Here is a 21,859-nt window from a genome sequence, read left to right on the forward strand (position 1 = left end):
CATGTTCAGAATGACTATGGCTACTCCTGCTGCCTTCCTCCCCCTTTTTTGCTTGGGAGGGGAAGAAAGGAGGGAAGGACTTTCCCATCTTTTAAGCCTCTGGCTTTGGCTCTACTAAGTGAACTAATCAATCCTACCATATCAAACCTGACCTTTAGCTCCTTCTGGCTAGGTGTGTTTATGCTTGCTTACTACTCTAAGATGCTTATCTACTAGCAAAATCTTGTTTCTTCTGATTTCTTTGAGCCATAAGCTTTTTCAGGAAGTGGAGTCTGAAGAAGCTGCCTTCCAAATAATGAAGCTGCAAGTCTGCTCTGATTTAATGTTCCCACTTCTCTGTGCGGTCCTGTATTTCTTAAAACCTATCATCTCAGGCTGTTGCTGCTGAACGACACTACAACACTTCACTACTGCACAACACGAGTGTTCTTCAAGAGAGAGGCGTAAAGTGAATCATCTACAGACCCCGCCAGAGCATAGCAGACCCTGGGAAGGTAGGAGCGTGGATGACAAAGGGCACAAGGGGACTTCAAATACATGACAAGCTTTCAAAAGCCGCAACAAATATGGCAGTGTTACATTTGTCAGGGATAAGGGGCACATGGAAGTTATGTTACTCCTCCTACTCTGGTGTAGCTTTACAATTTCAGACTTGAAAATATTCGAAAAATAGACTTTATTTAAATGTGTTTTCAGAGTTGAAGTGTAACTGGTGAACAAACTACGTCAAGTGTACAACCTGATGAGTTCTGATGAACATACACAAGCGTGAACCTGTTACCCCCAAGATGACAAATATATCTATCACACTCAACACCTTGTCCCGCTTTGTAATCCATCCCCTCTGAGACTGATTTGTTACTGCGCATTCTACGTTACGTAGAATTCGTACAAATGGAGTCAGTTTTTTTTGGTCTGGCTTCTTACACTCCTCAGCATTAACTAAGAACCATCATGCTGGGTCTCAGTAATTCATCCCTTTTAATGGCTGAGTAATATCCCCTTATGTGGATATACCATAATTTGCAACCACTTACCGCTGCTGGACATTTGTTTTCAGCTTTTAGCTGTCACCATACTGCCACACGTTCCTGTACCCATCTTTCATGGATGCAAGCTTTCATTTCTTTTGGGTAAATACTAGGAAAGGAATGGCTGCATCATATGGCATACAGACGTTTAGCACTTATGAATCTCTCCAATGATTTTCCAAAGTGGTTACACTCTTTAAGTCTCTACCAGTATGTATGTGAGTTCCAGGTGCTTTACTTCCTCACCAGCACTTTGGTATGGTCCGTCTTAAAGTCTGTCATTCTAGTGCATCTGTGGTAGTAGCTCATTATAACTTTAATTCACACTCTCTAGTGACTGACAAAGCTGAGCATCTTTCCCTGTGCTTATTTGCTGTCTGTGTATTTTCTTTAGTGGAGATCATGCTAAAACCGTTTGCCCATTTTCTGAGTAGGTTGTTAGTCTTCTTAGTATTGACAGTTGTATAAAAGTTCAGCGGTCAGCAATCTTTTTCTACACAGGGCCAGCAGGTAAGTATTTTAGGTGCTGAGGGCTTATATATAATCTTTTTAAAAAAAAATGGAAAAACGATTAGCTTGTAAGGATTGTGTATAAGCGGATGTTAGGCTAGATATGGCCCCTGTGACAGCCCTTCATCTTGATACACTTCATTAGTTGTATGTGTTGCAAATATATTCTCCCCATTTGTAGCCTGCCCTTTAATAGCATCTATTGAAAAGCAAGTTAATTTTGAAGTAAAACTTCTGATTCCTTTTCCTTAATGTAGTTCATGCTTCTTGTGTTCCATTCTATTTTGCTAAAACTAAGATCACTAAGATTTCTTTTCTTGCCTTCAAAAAGCTTTTAGCTTCAGTTCTTACTTAAGTCTATGACCCATTTACATGTGGTATGAGGTAAGGGTTGTAGCTCATTTTTTGTATATGACTATTCTATTGTTCTAGCTCTATTTGTTAGACTATTCTTTCTCCATTGAATTGCCTTGATATTGCCTTGCCAAAAAACAACTGACTATATATGTGTGAATCTATTTCTGGATTCCCTATTCTGTTCCACTGAGCCATATGGGTCTATTTTTACCCCAATACAATGATGTCTTCATTACTGCAGCTTTCTTTATAAGAAGTCTTAAAATTAGGAAGGGTGAGTCATGGAACTTGTTCTTTTTCAAAGTTCTTCTAATAAGCTTGTCAATTTCTAAAAAAACCCTGCTGGGAATTTCATTAAATCTATAGATTTGGGAGAGAACTGACATTCTAACAAACCCTGATTCTATTATCCATGAACACATACTTACATCTCCACATACTTACATCTTATTTTAACTTCAGCAAAATTTTGTACTTTTCAGTATACAGACAGGTCTTATAAATGTATCCCTAAGCATTTCATATTTTTGAAGCTATTAAACACAGTGTTGTTTTTAAACTTCGATTTCCAACTGTTCATTGCTAGTAGACGGAGCCACAACTGATTTTGAACTTCTGTATTGAACTTGTATCCCGCAACCTTGCTAAATGCACTAACAGAACTTACAGCATTTTTGTAAATTCTTTAACATTTTCCACAGAAATGATGTCTGTCTGAAATAGGTTTTTGTTTTTTCCTTATTGCATTGGCTAGAACAGTGTGGGACAGAGGTGAGTAGTGAGCATTTCCTTGTTTGCAATCAGTAGGAGAAAGCTTCCTTCCATTCCTTCGCCAAGGGTATGGTATCAGCTAACGGTTTTGGGTGAATGCCCTTCATAAGCTGGATAAAATGTCCTTCTATTCTTAGATGCAGAAAGTTTCTATCATAAGAAGGATGCTAGATGTTGGCAAATATTTACTCTGTATACACTGAGATGATCATCTGGTTTTTGTGTATTGTCCACATAATGAACTATACTGATGACTTTCCAAATGTGAGATCAACTTTGTATACTTCTGGGATAAACTCATTTGGTTAGGATGTAATACTCTTTTACATGCTGTTGGATTTCATTTGCTAACTTTCTAAATCTGCTCACCTTTTTAAAAGAATTTTTGTATCTAAGGTTCATGAGTGATACTGGTCTGTAGTTTCCATTGTGTGGTTTTGATACTGGGGAATGCCAGCCTCATACAATGTGTTGAGAAGTATTCCCCTCCTCTTCAGGTAGAGTTGCTATTAATTCTTCGGTTACGTGCTTGGGCCTGGAGCTTTCTTTGTGGTAAGGTTTTTAAGTACAAATTTAATTTCTTTAGTAAAAAGAGGGCTATTCTAATTGCTCTTCAGGAACTTTTGATAGTTCATGGCTTCTAAAGTTTGCCCATTTCTTCTGAATTGTCAAATTTACTGCCAGAAAGTTGTTCACCATATTCTCCTGACACCCGCTTACCACATCTAAGAACTGCAGTGCTATGCTGGATCTCCCGCCGGGTTCCTTTTGCCTACATTGTGGCCCGGAAGCTCTCCCTGAAGTAAGCTGAGGGAGCCACAGGGCTCACCTCGCACTGTTCCTTCTCCCCAAAATCACTGTCCTGTGCTGCCTGGTCACGACTCGGCTCAGGTCACGATCTCACGGTCCGTGAGTTCGAGCCCCGCGTCGGGCTCTGGGCTGACTGCTCAGAGCCTGGAGCCTGTTTCGGATTCTGTGTCTCCCTCTCTCTCTGACCCTCCCCCGTTCATGCTTTGTCTCTGTCTCAAAAATAAATAAACGTTAAAAAAAAAAAAAAAATTTAAAATGTGACTAGTGTGACTGAGAAACTAAATTTTTAGTTTAACTTAAAAACAAATACTCCAGCTATTAGAAAATGTTTAGTTAGAACAACTTGAGTATATACATTTACTTTTTTAACTATAAATTTCTTTTGAGGGGAGGGGAGAGGCAGAAGGAGAGAGCGAGACAGACAAAGAGAGAATCCAGCAGGCTCCACACTCCGCACGGAGCCCAAAGCAGGGCTGGACCCCACTACCCTGGGATCATGACCTGAGCCAAAATCAAGAGTCAGATGCTCAACCGACTGAGTAACCCAAGTGCCCTTCAACTGTAACTTTTATAAAATCAAAATACGATCAAATATTTCTGATGACAATTTATCATCTAAATTGAGATGTGAGTATTAAATGGCTTATTCTGAAGACTAAGCTGGTAGTTTTAGGGTGGTGGTTCTGAAATGGGAGCCATTTTGTCCCCCAGGGTACATCTGGGCAATGTCTGGAGACACATTTGGTTGTCACAATGGAGTGGGGAGGGGTACACTACTGGCATCTAGAAAGTAAAGGCCAGGGATACTGGGTTTAAATTTCAACATCCTACAATGCACAGCACAGCTCCCACAGTAAGAATTTTCCAGTATAAAATGTTGACCGTGATGATGTGAACACACCCTGTTCCAGAGGCCTAATCAGAGTGGAATTTTTTCATAAAATAATTTCATATTATGTCTTTTCGTCGGCACATACATAAATATCTGGGTATTTTTCTGTGATGTCAGCAGCTAATGTGAGCCACCGATTCATAAGCAGCTGCAAGGGGGATATTCTAATACTATCATTCCTTCTGCATTTATCATCTGAAATGCTTCTGTAATGAGGCACTTCGACTTGTTTAACCAAGATAGTAGTTCACACAGGGGCACCTGGGTGGCTCGGTAGGTTGAGTGTCCAATTCTTGATTTTGGCTTAGGTCATGGTGTTACAGTCATGGGACTGAGCTCAGAGTCGGGCTCCAAGCTGTGTGTGGAGTCTGCTTGGGATTCTCTCTCCCTCTCTCTCTCAAAAAAAAAAAAAAAAAAAAAAAAATCACCTAGGAAGTTCTGGATAAATGCTTGATTCTTTCTTTGCCATTTTTCAAAATAATGAGCTAGTTCTCCAGTATCCTCCAAAGGTGACCAATATTAGTTAAGTATCATTATGATTTCATAAATTTAGATATTTTTGAGCCTCTGTGATTTAAAAAAAAAAAACCCTTGGGCTCTTCATCTTCCTTTTTAAACCTTTCTGAATCCCTTTCTTTTTTATGTCATATTTATTTTCATGTCATATATGTATATATATATATCTTTAGTGACATGATCTGTTTTATTATCTCCTTCCCCTTTTCTATCTTTTGGTATTTAGGAAAGTTTACACAAATACCTTATATAATACCCTTATGTCCTTTATATCTTTTTTAGAATACTGTCTGTTGGTTCCCACTGTAAGTCATACTGAAATTCTCCCTTACTTCCGTCTCTCAAAGTACCCACTTTGAAGTAATATCCTTTTATTTCCTTACAATTCCTATAGGACAATCAGGAAGTATATTCTATTTTACTTCTATTGTCTCCCTTCCCCCATTTTAGTGTTGTGTGTTAGCTACCCTGTCTGCCTTATAACCATATAAATACCAATTCTGCGGTCTCCCTAGTCTATCACTTCTCAGTACAAGTACTGAGTACTCAGTAGAAGTATAGGTCTACTTCTCAGTAAGCAGCGTGCTTCTGCACAGCAGTCTAGGCTAATTTGAGAGTTCGCCAAGCCTGGACCTACACAGCACCATCGACCTTCCTAGAGTCGACAGTCGCCTTCAGCGGTTTTCAAACTGATCTGCAGAGCTTTCCACACCCAGTGGGGCCTCTTTCCTTTAGAAAGGAGAACCTGCTGGTGACCTCATTTTTGGCTTCTCTGAGCTTTCCCTCTGCTTAGCATGTACTTCCTGATACCACGCTAGCCTGCTGCTGACTTAATCTTACCTGCTGATATTCTGGAGTTCGCAGGTGTTGTGTAAGAAAGAATCAGGCCTTACTCCCTGGTTCTTGGGAAGGAGACTGTAAAGCCCTAGGAATTTTCTGAGTGATAGGAATGTCTTTGTTATTCACAAGGAGCTACACTTCTCCTTTAATCACACCTACACTCAGGCTTAGGAGATGACTCAAGATGGGGACAGACAATGCCAGAAGGACAAATCCTGTGGTTAGAGGGTTGGGGTTCTGAGTCCTACGACTGTCTTACCTTTTTTTTTAAAGGTTATTTATTTATTTTGACAGAGAGTGCAAGTGGGGGAGGGGCACAGAGAGGGGGACAGAAGACCCAAAGTGGGCTCCATGCTGACAGCAGAGAACCTGATATGGGGCTCAAACCCACGAAGTGTGAGATCATGCCCTGAGCTAAAGTCAGAAGCCCAACCAGCGAAGCCACCCAGGCACCCCTGGACTTATTCTTGAGGCTTTCGGGGAAAGGGGCTAGAAACTGAAGTTGAGTCTTGCTGGAGACCGTGCCCTTACCTTGTCCAGTTGGACGCTAACTCTGGGTGGGTGGTGGGAGAGTGTACTGTGGACCAGCAACAGGGATACTCTGAAACTTAGTTTTGCTCTATACGCTGTCCATGGGCTTGTGGCTGCTATCCTAGCTGCGCTTCTATTTTTTGGAACAGGATTTGGAAGACTCAAAAGACGATGCCACTGTCACCACCATTTTGTTGCCAGTTCTTCTTGGGGATTTTCATGACCTTAGTGCATCACATTTCACCCTCTGCATGCTATTTTAATATTTATCATTTCACAGAATAATATTAACAGAAGATTAAATCACCAAAACTGTACACTAAGGCCACTCTCAGTGTTGATTATAACTCATCTGCAGTTGACTTTATGAGACGTACAAACCGTAATAAAAGCTACTAGTGGCTACGTGGTGACAGAATGACTGAAGTTTTTATGGGTTAAGGGAACAGATAGGAGACTTTGCCTGTCAAGTGACTAAGATGCTCTCATTTCTCACATTACCACACCTCCTCCAATCAATAACGCAAGATGCATTGTACAGTGTTTCACACAGGGCTTCCTCATCAGCAGAATGCATTAAATTTGTAAATTAGAGAGCATATAACAAAATGCATATTTCAAATGATGATACAGGTTTTCAAACTGGTCTGAGGCTGGCACCCCATAATCAAAAACTAAAAGCAAAAATTGTACCTCTGTGAGACGGAGCTGTGATGAAGCAGCCATGTAATCTGATTCTAATTTGTTCTTCTCGGAGATCACTGTAGTATTTTGAAGAATTAAATCAACTTTTTGTATATGTAATGAAGTACAAATCTAGGAACAAAAACCCCTGAAAGTTTAATTTGTTTTACAACTAAGGGAAAAAAATATAAAGTTTTTTAAAAAATTACAAACCAGGAGAAAAATAACATTTTTCTAATCTGATACCTCAAAGAGTTCTTTTTACAACTATTTCTTACAAGAGATTTTTAAAATGTCTTTCTCTGTATTTAATTGAATCATCTGGAATAAAATAATTTAGCTTAATGAGTGCTTTTAACCAAATTATTGACCTATAACGAGAAATATCAAGCAAAGTTAAAACTGTCGATGGTAAAATCTTAGCAAGAGTTTTTTTAATCTATGTACTTATCTACCTGCCATAATAAAGTGACCAAAATTAAGAAAATGCCTTACCTTTACAAAGTTTGTTAATTCAGTAACAAGTTTTGCTTTTTGAACATTGATTTCCTTGATTTTGGTACTTGCTTTTCGCTCTTCCTCCTCAAGGTTGCAAGTATCCTGTTCCATCAGCTTTAAACTATATGAAACACATAATCGTGTAGAAATCGGAGTTAACACAAGGACTGCGCCCAGGTCTCCTGCCGTTTCATGGGCTTTTTATTTTTAGCAAAGCTACTCAGACATAAACTACTAGCTTCTGGACTAAACAATCATGTGACCACGCAGGATCAAAATATATTTGTTGAGATATTATGTGCCCAGCACAGTTTAAGTAATGATGCCATAATGGTGTAGGATCTAGAGTCAAAAAGATGGATTTGAATCTCCTTTTGCCAATAATGAGCAGTGTAACTAGACAAGTTACTCTTCCGAACTTTAGTTTCCTTATCTATAAATTGCAAAAAATAATACTTCTCCTATAGGGCAATGGTGAAGATTTAAAAAAGGTAAAATATGCAACACACTTAGTATACTGCCTGGCCCTGAACTGATTGGTAAATATTATTTACTACTGTTATTAATGTTGTTTACACACAATCCCTCACCTTAAGGAGCTTAACTGGGAGATTTGATTAACAGATTAAAAATATATAGTAAAAGGGTAATACAACAATCCTAAAAATTAATACTTTGTTATCTGAGATGAAACTAAGGATCAGAAATTAATGAAGTTACATAAGATCATGTATAGTACGTGGTAAGAGGTGTCTGACACCAAAGTCCAAGTACTTTCTACTCCGCTGCGTTGCCTCCAGGGCAAAAGTAAGGTAAAGGCAAGAACACACTTTGGAAGCAATAATAAACAAGGATGAACAAGTTCAGCAGATGTGGCAGAGAGGGGCCTCAACAGAACATGGAAGAGAGTGTGGAGGAGGCTAGGGAGCTGAGGTGAAATAGGTCAAGTGAAAGGAGACTGGGAAAATTTGAAAGCCAATCTAAAGGAAAGGAGTGTTGTAACTATAGGTGGCGGGGTGATGGGTATGAAAGGCCATTTCACTACAAAAAACAACATTATACAGAGAAAGTTTAGTTTTAGACCATGGGTCCGACAGAACGGTCAAACAGAAAAGGTTAAGTGTCTTATAGATGATTAAAGATAGAAATGATGCCAAAGGTGAAGGCTGAAAAGAGGCGTAGAGATGAAAAACCTGGACAGCCAGACTAAATAATATCTTGCTTTAAGCAACCAAGGTACATTATTTGTCCAGTAATAGTTAATGGACAATTGCTTACTTAAAAAAAAAATTCTTTTAATGCATTTCATATATGATTCAATTTACAAATGTATTTAAAAACACATACTATATTAGGTCAAGGTAAACAGATAACTAAAGGCAACGAATGGTCACTTACTATCAAAGATTGACTATGTCAGTCATATCTAAATCTTTACAGAAAAAGTCATAAAAGAATAATCACAAAAAGGTCTGAGGCAGGACATGGGAAACACCTTTAAACTGGAAGCCATGTTCCTTTCCCCTAGAAAGAACCCCCCAATAGCTTTTATACCCCCTTCTATATTGTACTTTCTATAAAATATCCAAATACAAAACAAAATATATAGTCAGTTCTGAGAACGGTTGCAGGGACATTCACAGTAAGCTGGCAGTTATCTTTTAGGAAAAGACTTGTGAAGACTATTCACATCTTTTTATAGGATTCTGTGGAATCTGTGTCCATTAAGGCCAAGCAAACGTAATTCTACTTGTAATAAGGGAGATTACAATTGAAGGAGTACACACCCAGTTGCCCATTCTCTTCTGTGAAAATCAGCATATTCTCCTCCTTGCCTATTACTACTTTCAGAATCGGTGAGAAAGTGCATAGCCTAATAGCTTGGATTGATAATCTCCCTGCCTGTACCTTCCTCTCTCCTCTCCCACCAATCCAAATTCATTGGATAGAAGTCTAGGTCAGTGGTTCTCAAAGCGTGGTTCAGAGACCTCTGGGGATCCCTGAAACCATTTCAGGCGAATCATGAACCATTTTCACTGTTGTAAGATGATCTCAGTTGCCCTTTTCACTGTAGTGATATTTGTACTGATGGTACAACAGCAGTGGTGAATAAAAATGCAAGCACTCTAGAATGAATCTGGGTAGTAGCCCCACAGTGTACTTATAGTTAATAGATATTTTAAAATGCCAAGTTCATATTCTTGATGACAGTAAAAATTAATTTTATTAAATCGTGTATTTTGAGTATGTTATTTTTTTAAAGTGTAATTGACCTAACGTTGTATTAGTTTCCGGTGTACAATGCAATGATTTGATATTTGTATACATTGCAAAATGATCACCACAAAAATCTTTTTTTTTTTTCTTTCTTTTTTTTTTTTTTTTAAATTTTTTTTTAATGTTTTTTTATTTATTTTTTTGAGACAGAGAGAGACAGAGCATTAATGGGGGAGGGTCAGAGAGAGAGGGAGACACAGAATCGGAAGCAGGCTCCAGGCTCTGAGCCATCAGCCCAGAGCCTGACGCGGGGCTCGAACTCACGAACCGTGAGATCGTGACCTGAGCCGAAGTCGGACGCTCAACCGACTGAGCCACCCAGGCGCCCCAGATCACCACAAAAATCTTGTCAACGTTTGTCACCATAGTTGTAAGTTTTCTTTCTAGTAATGAACACTTTTAAGATCTACTCTCTCAGCCATTTTTAAATATGCAATACAGTATTATTACCCGTAGTCACATGCATGCCATACATTACATTCCCATGAGTTTTTATAACTGCAAGTGTGTACCTCTTGATGACCTTTACCCAAGTAATCAGCCCCCCAACACTCCTCCCCTCTGGCAACCACCAATCCCCTTTCTGTTATCTATGCATTGTTTTGTTTGTTCATTTGTTTTTTCAACTACAGGGCAATCAAATGGTATTTGTCTTTCTGACTTATTTCACTTAGCATAATACCCTCAAGTTCCACTTCTGTTGTCACAAAAGATTTCATTCTCTTATTTTTTTTAAACGCCCCCCCTTTTTTTTTTCTTAACATTTATTTATTTTTGAGAGACAGAGAAAGAGTGGGAGAGGAGCAGAGAAAGAGAGAGACAAAGAATCCGAAGCAGGTTCCAGGCTCTGAGCTGTCAGCACAGAGCCTGACGTGGGGCTTAAACTCATGGACCGTGAGTTCATGGCCTGAGCTGAAGTCAGACGCTGAAACGACTGAGCTACCCAGGTGCCCCAAGATTTCATTCTTTTAATGGCTTAGTAATATTGCAGCGTGTGCACGTCTCTCACATCTTCTTTACTCATTCATCCATCAGTGGACACTTACGTTGCTTCCATGTCTTGGCTTTTGTAAATAATGCTGCAATGAACACAAAAGGTATCTTTTCAAATCCGTGCTTTCATTTCCTTGAATAAACAGCCCAAAGTGGAATTGCGGGATCGTATGGTAGTTCTATTTTTAACTCATGTGCCTCTTGGTCATCTGTAGGTCTTTGAAAAAATGTCTATTCAGATCCTCTGCCCATCTGTTATAGATTGTTTTTTTTTGCTATTGACTTGAATGAGTTCTTTACAGATTTTAGATATTAAACCCTTATCCAATATATGATTTGCAAGTATCTTCTCCCATTCCATAGGTTGCTTTCTTGGTGTGTCGATGGTTTCCTTTACCGTGCAGAAGCTTTTTAGTTTGATACAGTCCCATTTGTTTATTTTCGCTTTGTTGCCGAGGCCTTTGAAGTTGATTCCAAAATAATTACTGCCAACATCCATCCATGTCAAGGAACTTACTGCCTGTCGTTTTCCAGGAGCTTTATGATTTCTGGTCTTACATTCAAGTCTCTAACTCATTTTAAGTTGATTTTTCTGCATGGTGTAAGAGAGTGGTCCAGTTTTCCCAGCACCATGTATTGAAGAGACTACCCTTTCCTCATTGTATATTCTTACTTCTTTTGTCACAAATTAATTGACCATAGATACATGGGTTTATTTCTGGGCTCTCTGTTCTGTTGTAATGATCTATGTGTATTTATGTCAATACCCTAACTGTTTTAATATAGCTTTGTGATATAATTTGAAATCAGGGAATGTCATGCCTTCAGGTTTATTTTTTCTTAAGATTGCTTTAGTTATTTGGTATCTTTTATGGTCCCCAAAATTTTTAGGAGTTGTTCTAATTCTGAAAAATGCCACTGGAATTTGGAAATGAATGGGACTTGCACTGAATCTACAGATGGCTATGGGAAATATTGACATTTAAACAATCTTCTGATCCATGAGCACAGAATTACTAATAATACTAATAATAATTACTAATTATTTATGTCCTATTCAGTTTATTTCCTCAATGTGTTACAGTGTTCACTATACAGGTCTTCTACCTCATTGATCAAAGTTACTCCTTTGCATTTGCGTTTTCATTTCCTTTTGTAAATGGGGCTGTTTTTTTTTTTTTTAATTTTTAATGTTTTTTGTTACCTATATTTGAAAGAGAGACACACTGTGAGCGGGGAAGGGGCAGAGAGGGAGACACAGAATCTGAAGCAGGCTCCAGGTTCATAGCTGTCAGTATGCAGGGCTCGAACCCACCAACCATGAGATCATGACCTGAGCTGAAGTCAAGACGCTTAACCGACTGAGCCACCCAGGTGCCCTGGGACTGTTTTCTTAATTCACCTTTCAGAGTGCCTTGTTAGTATATAAAAATACAACAGATTTTTGTATGGTGATTTTGTACCCTGCAACTTTATCGAAGTTGTTGATTAGTTCTACCAGTTTGTTTTGGTAGAGAAAGGTTTAGGGTTTTCTATGTAAAATCCTGTCACTCACAAATAGTGACAGTTTTACTTCTTTTGCTTTTTCTCTCTTGCCTAATTGCTCTAGCTAGGGTTGCTTGCTTTTTTTCAAGCAGAGGGACAGATTTTTTTTTTTTTTTTTTTTTTTTTTTTTTAGAGCGCACAGGAGGGGGAGAGAGGCAGAGAATCTCAAGCAGGCTCCACATTCAGCGCAGTGCCCAACGTGGGGCTCAATCTCACAACCGTGAGATCATGACCTGAGCTAAAATCAAGAGTCTGATGCTTAACTGACTGAGCTACCCAGGTGCCCCGAGCACTTCTAATACTATGCTGAATAAAAGTGCACAGAGTGGGCCTCCTGGCCTTGATCCTGATATTAAAGGAAAAGACTTTAGCTTTTCACTGTTGAATATGAGGTTAGCTATACACTTGTAATATACAGTCCTTACTATAATTTCTGACACTAATTACTGTTCTATCCTTATCTGGAAAAGGAGAGGAAGAGAGAAAGGGCCTACTGAGTCTACTAGACTACCTTCATGGCATTATTGTAAGCAAACCAAACATGACAGTGATGTGTCCTCTAACACCTGAAAACAGGCACAGAACCACTAAATTACTAATATTGTTGGTGCCTTTCTGATGACTGAAGATCATGTTTCACAGCTGAGCTTGACATTTGGCAATGCACTTTTCTCCATCGAAAAATAGATGGGCAAGTAGAACACTGTCAGAATTGGCTATGGCCCCAAGATCATCTCCTGTTGGCTGGTATTTAATGTGTATTTGGAGCAATAGGCAGCATTTTCCCTGCTAACTAATTCCAGGAAGTAGAACATTCAACACTGCTTCTTGTGAAGCTGCCAGGACTTCTCCTAGCTTCAGACCATCTGAGCAACTCTTGATGGCCAATCCCCTCCTTCCTGGAGATCAGAAGAGGCATATGTGCTACCGTGGGTGAACCTTAGAAGAACAGGTCAAACTGTCAGCCCTGTGCCGACTCAGATATTGCTGTTGCTGAGACTGGTATTGCTGGTAATGTGATCGTGGGGAAAGTGCTCTGTTGTAGTGGAAAAGCAGCAGAGAGGATATGCTGATTTCAAGGATGCTCCCTGAGGATCCTTCAAGTCTGTAAAAACTGCTGCAGTAGTTGGGTGAGCTAAGCCGGAGATTCCTGGGAGCTGTGCTGCGTGACTGACAAAGTCTGTGGTTGCGGCTGCTGCTGTGTAGCCAAAGTAGGGCAGGCAGTCACCACATGACCCGTAAGCATAGTGTTAGGTACCAAGATGGCCCCATAAGCTACAGGAGCAGTTAGTAATTTAATCTCTAATCACAAACTGCTGACCTTGAGAAAATCTTGTCTGTCCTGAGTGAATGCAGTTACTGCAGCACTCTGGGTACGGTTTTGTGGCATACTAGGTGGAATGGGGACCATGCTTCTAGCTACGAAATCATAATAGTGTCCATACAGTGGGGCTGTAAGAGTGCTGTGACTGGAAAGAGGTGTTTACGGTCTGTGCCAGCTCAGTATATTCTGTTGACTCTGACGATGTACTTTTTAAAGGCTGCTGTCGTGTCCTATGCAGAGTGGAGCCAATGTGTCCAGTATTCATTCAACTTTGATTTTGGTTAAACAACCTGGTCATTAATATTTATAGATACAAGTTGCAAGATGTTAGATGAATTCAGAAGAAAGCTGAACAGAATCAATATTCAACCCAGGGGCTGATCACTCTAAAACAAACAAACAAACAAAAAAAAACTGCAGCCCTTGGGGTGCCTGGGTGGCTCATTTGGTCGAGTGTTCCACTCTTGATTTTGGCTCAGGTCGTGGTCCCAGTGTTGTGGGACTGACCCCCGCCTCGGGCTCTGCACTTAATGTGAAGCCTACTTAAGATTCTCTCTCTCCCTTATACCTCTCCCCTGCTCACTCTCTAAAATTAAAAATAAAAAAAAAAAAATCTTCAGCCCTTAACCATGGACCATTTGAAGCTGTTCTTGAATTTTTCTTTTCTTGTATCTTCTGGCTGATGAATATTTGCCTCTATCATCCAAGTCTGTTGCTCTGATTGGTCTCTCTAGATGCTGCATGGCTCATAACTGAGCTAAAAACTGACACTGAGACATGTTTTAAGGAACTGGTACAGGTGCAGCTTGAGACATCAAGCTGTATTAATGACTGAACAACAGATGGGGAATTTATGGACTAAACAATCACCTTCTTTGTGTCATCTTTTTAGGAGCTAGTACATACTGTCTGGGAGGAGTGCAACTATCTGCTGGGTCTTGGTTGGTGTTGAGGAATGGTCTGAGACTGCTGCGTGAGATAATTTTCTTGAACTCTGGAAGGAAGCAGAAGGGGCTGGGCTATGATCACACCTTTCCAATACTTCGTTGAGACTGGGTCTATAGGATTATCAGACCCAGAATCTTGGCCTTTGTCAGCAGTTGTCTCAGAAAGAGACTCTTCAATGCCAAGTACTCATCTTCCAGTCCCACCTACTGAGTTAATTTACTATGGTGTGACTACCAACAACAAACTCTGGCCTTGAATTTCACTGATAATAAACGATATGATGACGGTGAAGCCAAATCCACTGTGGACCTTTGATCAGTGAGCTATAGCCACATGACTTGCCTTTCCCAGACTGCATTAGGTGCTCATGACATTTTTGCCAAATGTTCTAGACCATCCACACGATGTAATCCTACCCTGATGTCCAGAGAACTTCAAATGGCAAATGCTCTATCACAGGTAATTCCTTGTAACCTAGAAATAGAATTCTAAACTACGTCTAGATGTCTAAAAGTCTTCATTAGGCTCTTCAACAGTACACATCCTTGATGAACTGAGGTGTAGCTCATCTGACAGTAGCTACAATACAATCTCAATCATCATAAGGCCTATGACAGCTTGTATAGTTCCTTCAAAACCCTTCTGTGGTGAAGTGTTTAATGATTGGAAATTTCCTATAAATTCCACATATTCATAAGTGTATTACTCCTTTGGGTCTACTGTTCCTCAAAGCATATGAAAAGAGAATTCTAACTGATTTTAAATATTCAGGCATTAATGAATCACTTTCAAGCAGATGGGTAGAGAGTATTTTATAAACCAGTGAACGTTCCCTCTCTGAGATAAAATACTTTGATTCATAACATCAGATGGTACACATTAAAGTGATGAAGTTACATACTCTCAGACACAAATAATATGCTCCCATCTATCAGAGATGCTTGAAAATGAAACACCAAGAGCCTTGAACATTGTGTAAATTCTTCACTACTGAGGAATGCAGGTTTCCAGTACTGTCAAATGTCACTGGCATCTGACTGTAAAGTGATTTGTTTTCAATACAAAAAAAAAAAAAAAAAAAAAATCAATGCTCTTCTGCAGAAGAGATTTCCTCTTGTGCTCATGTGGAACTCTCTGGGCTTCCTGGATCTGGATGTCTATTCCTTCCTGAGGTTAGGGAACTTCTCAGTTATTTATTTCTTCAAATATGTTTTTCTGCTCTTTTCTCTCTTTATGCTTCTGGGACTCATATAATGCAAAAGTTACTCTGCTTGATGTTGTCCCTTAAGCTATTTTTACTTTTCAAAATTATTTCTTTTTTGCTATTGTTTTTGGGTGAATTCTACTACCCTGTCTCCCACATTACTGATTTTTCTTCTGCTTCATCTAGTCTGTTGCTGGAATCCCTCCAGTGTATTTTTGTTTCAGTTACTGTGTTCGTCAGCATTGTGAAGTCTGTGTGGGACTTTATTTGTATTTCTCCTTAGCGAAGTTCTTGCTGTATTCATTCCTCTTGTTTTAGGACCATTACTTTGAATTCTTTTTTAGGTAAACTATCACCATTTCATAATGGTTCTTGATCTTGTTCTTTCATTTGGAACACACTCTTTCGCCTCTTCATTTTGCTTGATCCTGTGTTGATTTCTTTTTTTTTCCTTTTTTGGTCCTGTGTTGATTTCTAAGCAGCAGATGAAACAACCTTCAACCCTCTCAAGCTTCAACAAGTCTTGAACTGGCCTCATGGAGATGAACCCTGTCATTCAACTGTGCTTAGCTCTTGGTTGTCACATGAACCTTTGTGGTCTAAGCAGCCTGATTTATCCTCGATGCAGCCCAGTTGCTGAGGGACTGCCAAGCACTGTGAGTGTTCCAGAGGATGGGATCTCAGTCTGCCCCTAGTTTCGGGCTGAACAGAAGCTAGAATAGAAGCCAGAACTTCAGGCAGCAGCTTTTAAGCTATGCAAATATATAGAGAGAGTCCTACGGGACCACAACCATAAACCCTGTTGGCTTACACACCACACAATCTGGAGGGGTCTCCTCGGAAACTGCTGCAAAAATGAGGGCTCCAGAGGAGCCCTTTCTCGGAGGTACTGGTGGGCTGTGGCAAGGCCAACACACAGTATGACAGAGATGACATCTCCTAGACCATGTTGCCTGAGGACAATTCTGTAGCCTCTAGATGTGTGGTAGTCCTGGAGCCCCTGAAGCTGTGGTTCTAGGACGAAGGGGTCTTTTCCACAGGAAGACTGGAGAGTGTTTCTGATTGCTGTCTATGCAGGGCCATGGGATAGTAACTTGCCAAGAACTCTCTCTGATCATTTCAGAACCTTGGCCACCCAGCTCTGGCGGGGATGTGGGCATGGCATACACCGACCAGTGCCAGCAGATTACAGGCAGAGTGCAAAAATGGTGCCCACCAGTGCCTCTGTCCCAGGAGGAATTTCCATTAGGCTACTGCCTCTTGGGTGGATACTTTAAGATTAGCAAATGAATCTCCTTCACATATGGTCTGACTACTTTTCAAACAGTTACTTTGCCCAGGGTCCTGTAGTCTTTGAATGAGCTCTTTAAGAGCAGAACCTGTATTCTCTACTGCTGTACCTTTCTCCTAGATATAAGCCCCCTTGGTTTCCAAAGCCAGATGTTTTGGGGACTCATCTCTCTGGTGCAGGTCCCAAGGGTTGGGGTGCCTGCTGTAGGCATAAACTCCTCAGGGAAGAGCTCCATATTTGTGATATGGATCACAACACTACCCGAGTATTGGTCACCACACTAGGGGCGGGGTTTTGAGTGAGACCCTATCTCTGTAGTTCCTACCCGCCTTGATGTGGACCTTACATCCCTTGTTACAGAAGAGCAGTTCAGCTAGTTTTCTGATCTTTTTCAGAGCAAACTGTTTCATATGTAGCAGTTGATGTGCTGTGTCTGTGGCAGGGGGGGAATTCAGTATCTCCCTATGCTGCCATCTTGAACCACCTCCCCATGGTAACTGACTACATACACCTTTATAATAGCGTGATGAAGTATAGAGTACACAGTACTTCTAATGTATACCAAAGTATGATGGCGGCCTCAAGGAAAAGCATTTGTGTGACTGAGTTGGGAGCTGGACTACTTTTTTCATGAAATACCAGTTTTTCTTGAAAGAATAACAGACAAACTATGGTTAGACTCAGGTATCTGGCAGACTGTTCCTCCCAACCCAAAGTGAATGAAGTGAGCCTATCACTTCAAGAAAAATAACTGATAAAATTTGCCCCCAATGATAAAATTCAACTTTCAAGTGAAAAGTAGAATTTGGAAAATCTACTGTAAGCTTGATAGCTTCCCAATTCTTAAAGATCCTTCTGATGGGATAGGAAATCAACATAATTATTTTCTTTACACAATGAAATGTCAATATTTGAGAGACCTATAAATGACCAATGCATGATGGAACAAGATCACTGGGTAAAAGATCCAGTTACAATACAATGAGTTTTAACATAAGAACAGACTCCACAGTGCAAATGAACTTTAACAAACCACAATCTTGGCAGGTTTTGATGCAATATTAAACAAGACGATATAGGTAACTATCTGAAAATTCTATCAATCTACTTCAAATCAACCTCTCACAATAGACTGAAAGTAAAAGCAGATATGAAATAAACAAGTAACTTTATCAAAAGAGGTTGATAAAAATGTAAAACAATGCCACTCTTCTTGCTAAATGTATTTTGTTTGGAAAACAGTGGTTTTCATAAATATTTTAAACATTCTGTTTTAATTACTAATGTGGTATAAATATCACTAGATATATAAGTGAAACTTCCTCAGGGTCCTCAATAACTTTTAAGCATGGGAAGAGGTCCAGCGGTCAAAACAGTTGATCAAAGGACAGAAGAACAGCACTTAAAATTCACCAACCTTTGCCCTACAATTTTATTTTGGGCAGTAGGATTAAAGTTTGAGGGAAATTATTACAAAACGTGTTTTTGGGAATTGCATCAGCCTTACAGGGTACAGGCATACCTCAGAAATATTGCAGATTTGGTTCCAGACCACTGCAATAAAGCAGGTCAAAAGAATTTTGTGGTTTCCCAATGCGTGTAAGAGTCATGCTTACACTATGCTATAGTCTATTTAGTGGGCCACGGCGTTGTATCTAAAAACAATGTACGTACCTTAATTAAAGAATACTTTGCTGCTTAAGAATGCTAAGTTATCTGAGATTTCAGAGTCCTAATCACTGATCACAGATCACAACACATAATCAAATAGTTTGAAATAATGTGAGAATCGCCAAAATGTGACACAGAGGCACAACATAAACAAAAGCTACTGGAAAAATGGTGCCAACAGACTTGCTTGACACAGGGTTGCCAGACCTTCAATTTGTAAACAAAACGAAAGAAAACAACGCAGTATCTGCAAAGCGCAATAAAACGAGGTATGCCTATGTAACTCATAATAGCCTCGCAGTGCTTTGTGCCCGCCCCCTCTACCAAAGGGGCTGAACGGTACCTTCCTAGTTTGGAACTAATTTTTTGCTCCAGTTGTCTTTTCTTGGTTTTCCTTTCAAGAAGCTCCTTCTTCTTCTGTCTAAGTTCATTGTCTTTGTGTTCTAGATGCTTATTTCTCTCATACAGGGCAATCAGCCCTGCTTCCACGGCTTGCAGTTTTCTATTAATTTCCTACGAGATATTCAAAATTATTTTAAAAACAGATCTACTTAAAGTATTACAAATCCAGTTTATATTTTCTAATACAGTACTCAAAATAACCAACCTTTAGCTGTTCTTCTAAGTGTCTTCTTTGCTCTAGGTCCACGGTGACTGTGAGAAACTGGGCTACTTTCAGGGATGTGTTGCTAGAAATAACTTTGTTTGAATAAAAGGAAGTTTTCACTACGTACTTTTCTTCTGCTGTGTACATTTGTTTTAACCGGGTTTCTTGTATTACCTATCAAACAATGTCAAACAAGTATTAGTGCACATGTAATAGTAATTAAATATTTTTAAAAGGATTAAACCATTGAAAACACAGACCAAGTCCATTTTAGAAGATCAAAATATATTTTCTTTTCTTTTTTTTTTTTTTTTTAAACTTATCCAGGTACATCTCTAAAAAGGTGGCTGATACACTTCAGATTATTATTATGGAAAACACTGAAGAAGAGAGAAGGGAGAAAACCAAAACATCTGTAGCAAAGGTCGCTACGTTTCTACCTGACTTTATAATCTCTCCTATGTAAGTGTCCTTTTGGAGTTTTGCTGGGTCTATGGAGGAGATACAAGGAACCAGCTGCCCGAGAGACAAAACTGTGGGGAGCTCAAGTAAACCATTTACTCTCACCTTCCCTCAGTTCTACTGTTCAGAGACACATGATCATATTCAATTCCTGTATATTTGGAAGAATACTTAAATGGAAACACTTTACTTCAAACTTTTTCTTTGCATTTTTTGGAGATCTTGTCTCTCAAGAACTTATACAAAAAGTTTCGTAAACTAAAGCACGTTGTAAACACAAAAATGTTACTGTATTTCTGTATATTAGTTAAGAATAGTAGTACAGTTTTTTCAGATCACCACCAATACTCTTGTGGCTTGCTTCTAACCAGAAGTTTATAGTCTAAGTAAAGAAATAAGACATACTTAAGCACACTTAGTTCAACAAGGTATAACGTGGCATCTATAAACTGCTGAATACTCTGGAATGAAAGGAAAGCCTAGAAGAAGTTAGCCTACTCTAGTTCTAATGAATTTAAATTGATAGAGATGGTGAGGGAAGGGCACTCCCAGCAAAAAGGACATCCTGAGTTAAGGCTGGCAGGAGATCCTTTAACCAAAGGGGAGAGTCCTGGAAATTAGAAAAATTCCATGTATGGTCTTATCCTGTTTTCATAAGATAGAAAAGAGGTGCACCCACATGCAGAGTTCTAGTATTCATTTCCCCAAATATTTCCCAGGATGTAATTTTTAACCAAAGACACGGGCAACTTACTATAATTAGCTTGGTGGGGTGTCCCCGCCCCCTGGCAAAATGCATTGGTAATGAGCCCTCATTTCTTATCTGCTGTCAGTAAAGTACAAAGAGTCCCTATATTACAAATAAATTGTCCTAGGGATACTGGTACATGAGGTGTTAAAATTTTAAAACATATTTTTAAATAAACCCAATGTAACAAATAGTAGTTAGGTCTCTAACTGGGTCCTAGATACTTACAAGCAAAAATATGCAACCTGGTGTTATGAAAAAAACCTGTTTTGGATGAAGAGATTTCTTTCCTGTTTCTGTCTGTAACAGAAGCAATGAATGTATTTTGGAGTCTTGGAGATTTATATGAGGAGTAGAGAACTCCCAGCAGCATTAGCAGAATATGGGAGCTATGAGTTTGTGTGCTATGCTAGCCAGGAAAATGAGATCCTAAAATGGAGGTCATTCATATAGAAGATAATTATTTTTTTTAAGTTTATTTAGTTTTGTGAGAGAGAGACAGAACAAGTTGGGGAGGGACACAGAGAGAGTAGACAGAGATGCCCAAGCAGGTTCTGTGTACTGACAGAGCAGAGGGCAATGTGGAACTTGAACTCACAAACTGTGAGCTCATGACCTGAGCCAAAATCAGGAGTCAGATGCTTAACTGACTGAGCCACCCAGGCGACCCTCATATATGAAATAATCTTAAGCAGCAGCTTAAAGAAAGAAAGGGCTTACTGAAACAGTTCTCTATCCCAGCCTATCATCCTAAAGTGTAATTTATCTGAAAAATAATCTAGAATACAAGAACTTAAATGACAAAACCATTAATATAATATCTCAACATAGGTTTGTCAAGCAGGGAAAAAATGAGGTAAGAGTGACAGGTGTCTCTTTACAGGCCTCAGCTTTCTTCAATAAATACAGACCTAGAGTATTTACTCTAGGGGCCTCCACATCACATCTGTCATAAAGTATTAGTCAACAGTTTTCTGTTTTATTAAAAATGTTTTGTGTTGTATTAAAAATGTAAATACAAAGAATTTCTGTGTGGTTAAAAACAACAGAATGACCTACTTCTTGAATATGCTAAGAAGTTTTCTTTTTTTAATTTTTTTTTAATATTTATTTTTGAGAGAGAAAGAGAGCGCGTGAGAGCATGCACACATGGGGGAGGGGCAGAGAGCGAGGGAGACAGAGAATCGGAAGCAGGCTCCAGGCTCCGAGCTGTCAGCACAGAGCCCAACACGGGGCTCAAACTCACGAACAGCAAGATCGTGACCTGAGCCCAAGTCGGACGCTTAACCGACTGAGCCACCCAGGTGCCCCAAGAAGTTTGAACAAAACAAGGTTTGGGTACTAATTCA

General features: G+C 39.5%; 1 protein-coding gene and 1 pseudogene across 4 annotated transcripts in view; both read right to left on the reverse strand.

Annotated features, from left to right (window-relative positions):
- SMC5 (structural maintenance of chromosomes 5) overlaps nucleotides 1-21,859 on the reverse strand; it is a 95,007-nt gene that overhangs the window by 13,914 nt on the left and 59,234 nt on the right. For all 4 annotated transcript variants that reach the window (XM_058695726.1, XM_058695725.1, XM_058695727.1 and 1 more), the window contains 4 exons: nucleotides 19,301-19,474; nucleotides 19,037-19,206; nucleotides 7,438-7,561; nucleotides 6,952-7,074 (listed from right to left, as the gene is read on the reverse strand). In XM_058695726.1, the coding sequence (XP_058551709.1) occupies nucleotides 6,952-7,074; nucleotides 7,438-7,561; nucleotides 19,037-19,206; nucleotides 19,301-19,474 (591 nt within the window). The remainder of the gene's footprint in view (nucleotides 1-6,951; nucleotides 7,075-7,437; nucleotides 7,562-19,036; nucleotides 19,207-19,300; nucleotides 19,475-21,859) is intronic.
- Nucleotides 13,391-15,576, reverse strand: LOC131490926 (circadian locomoter output cycles protein kaput-like; annotated as a pseudogene).

This window comes from Neofelis nebulosa, chromosome 12 (genome assembly GCF_028018385.1).
Source record: "Neofelis nebulosa isolate mNeoNeb1 chromosome 12, mNeoNeb1.pri, whole genome shotgun sequence".
NCBI lineage: Eukaryota > Metazoa > Chordata > Mammalia > Carnivora > Felidae > Neofelis > Neofelis nebulosa.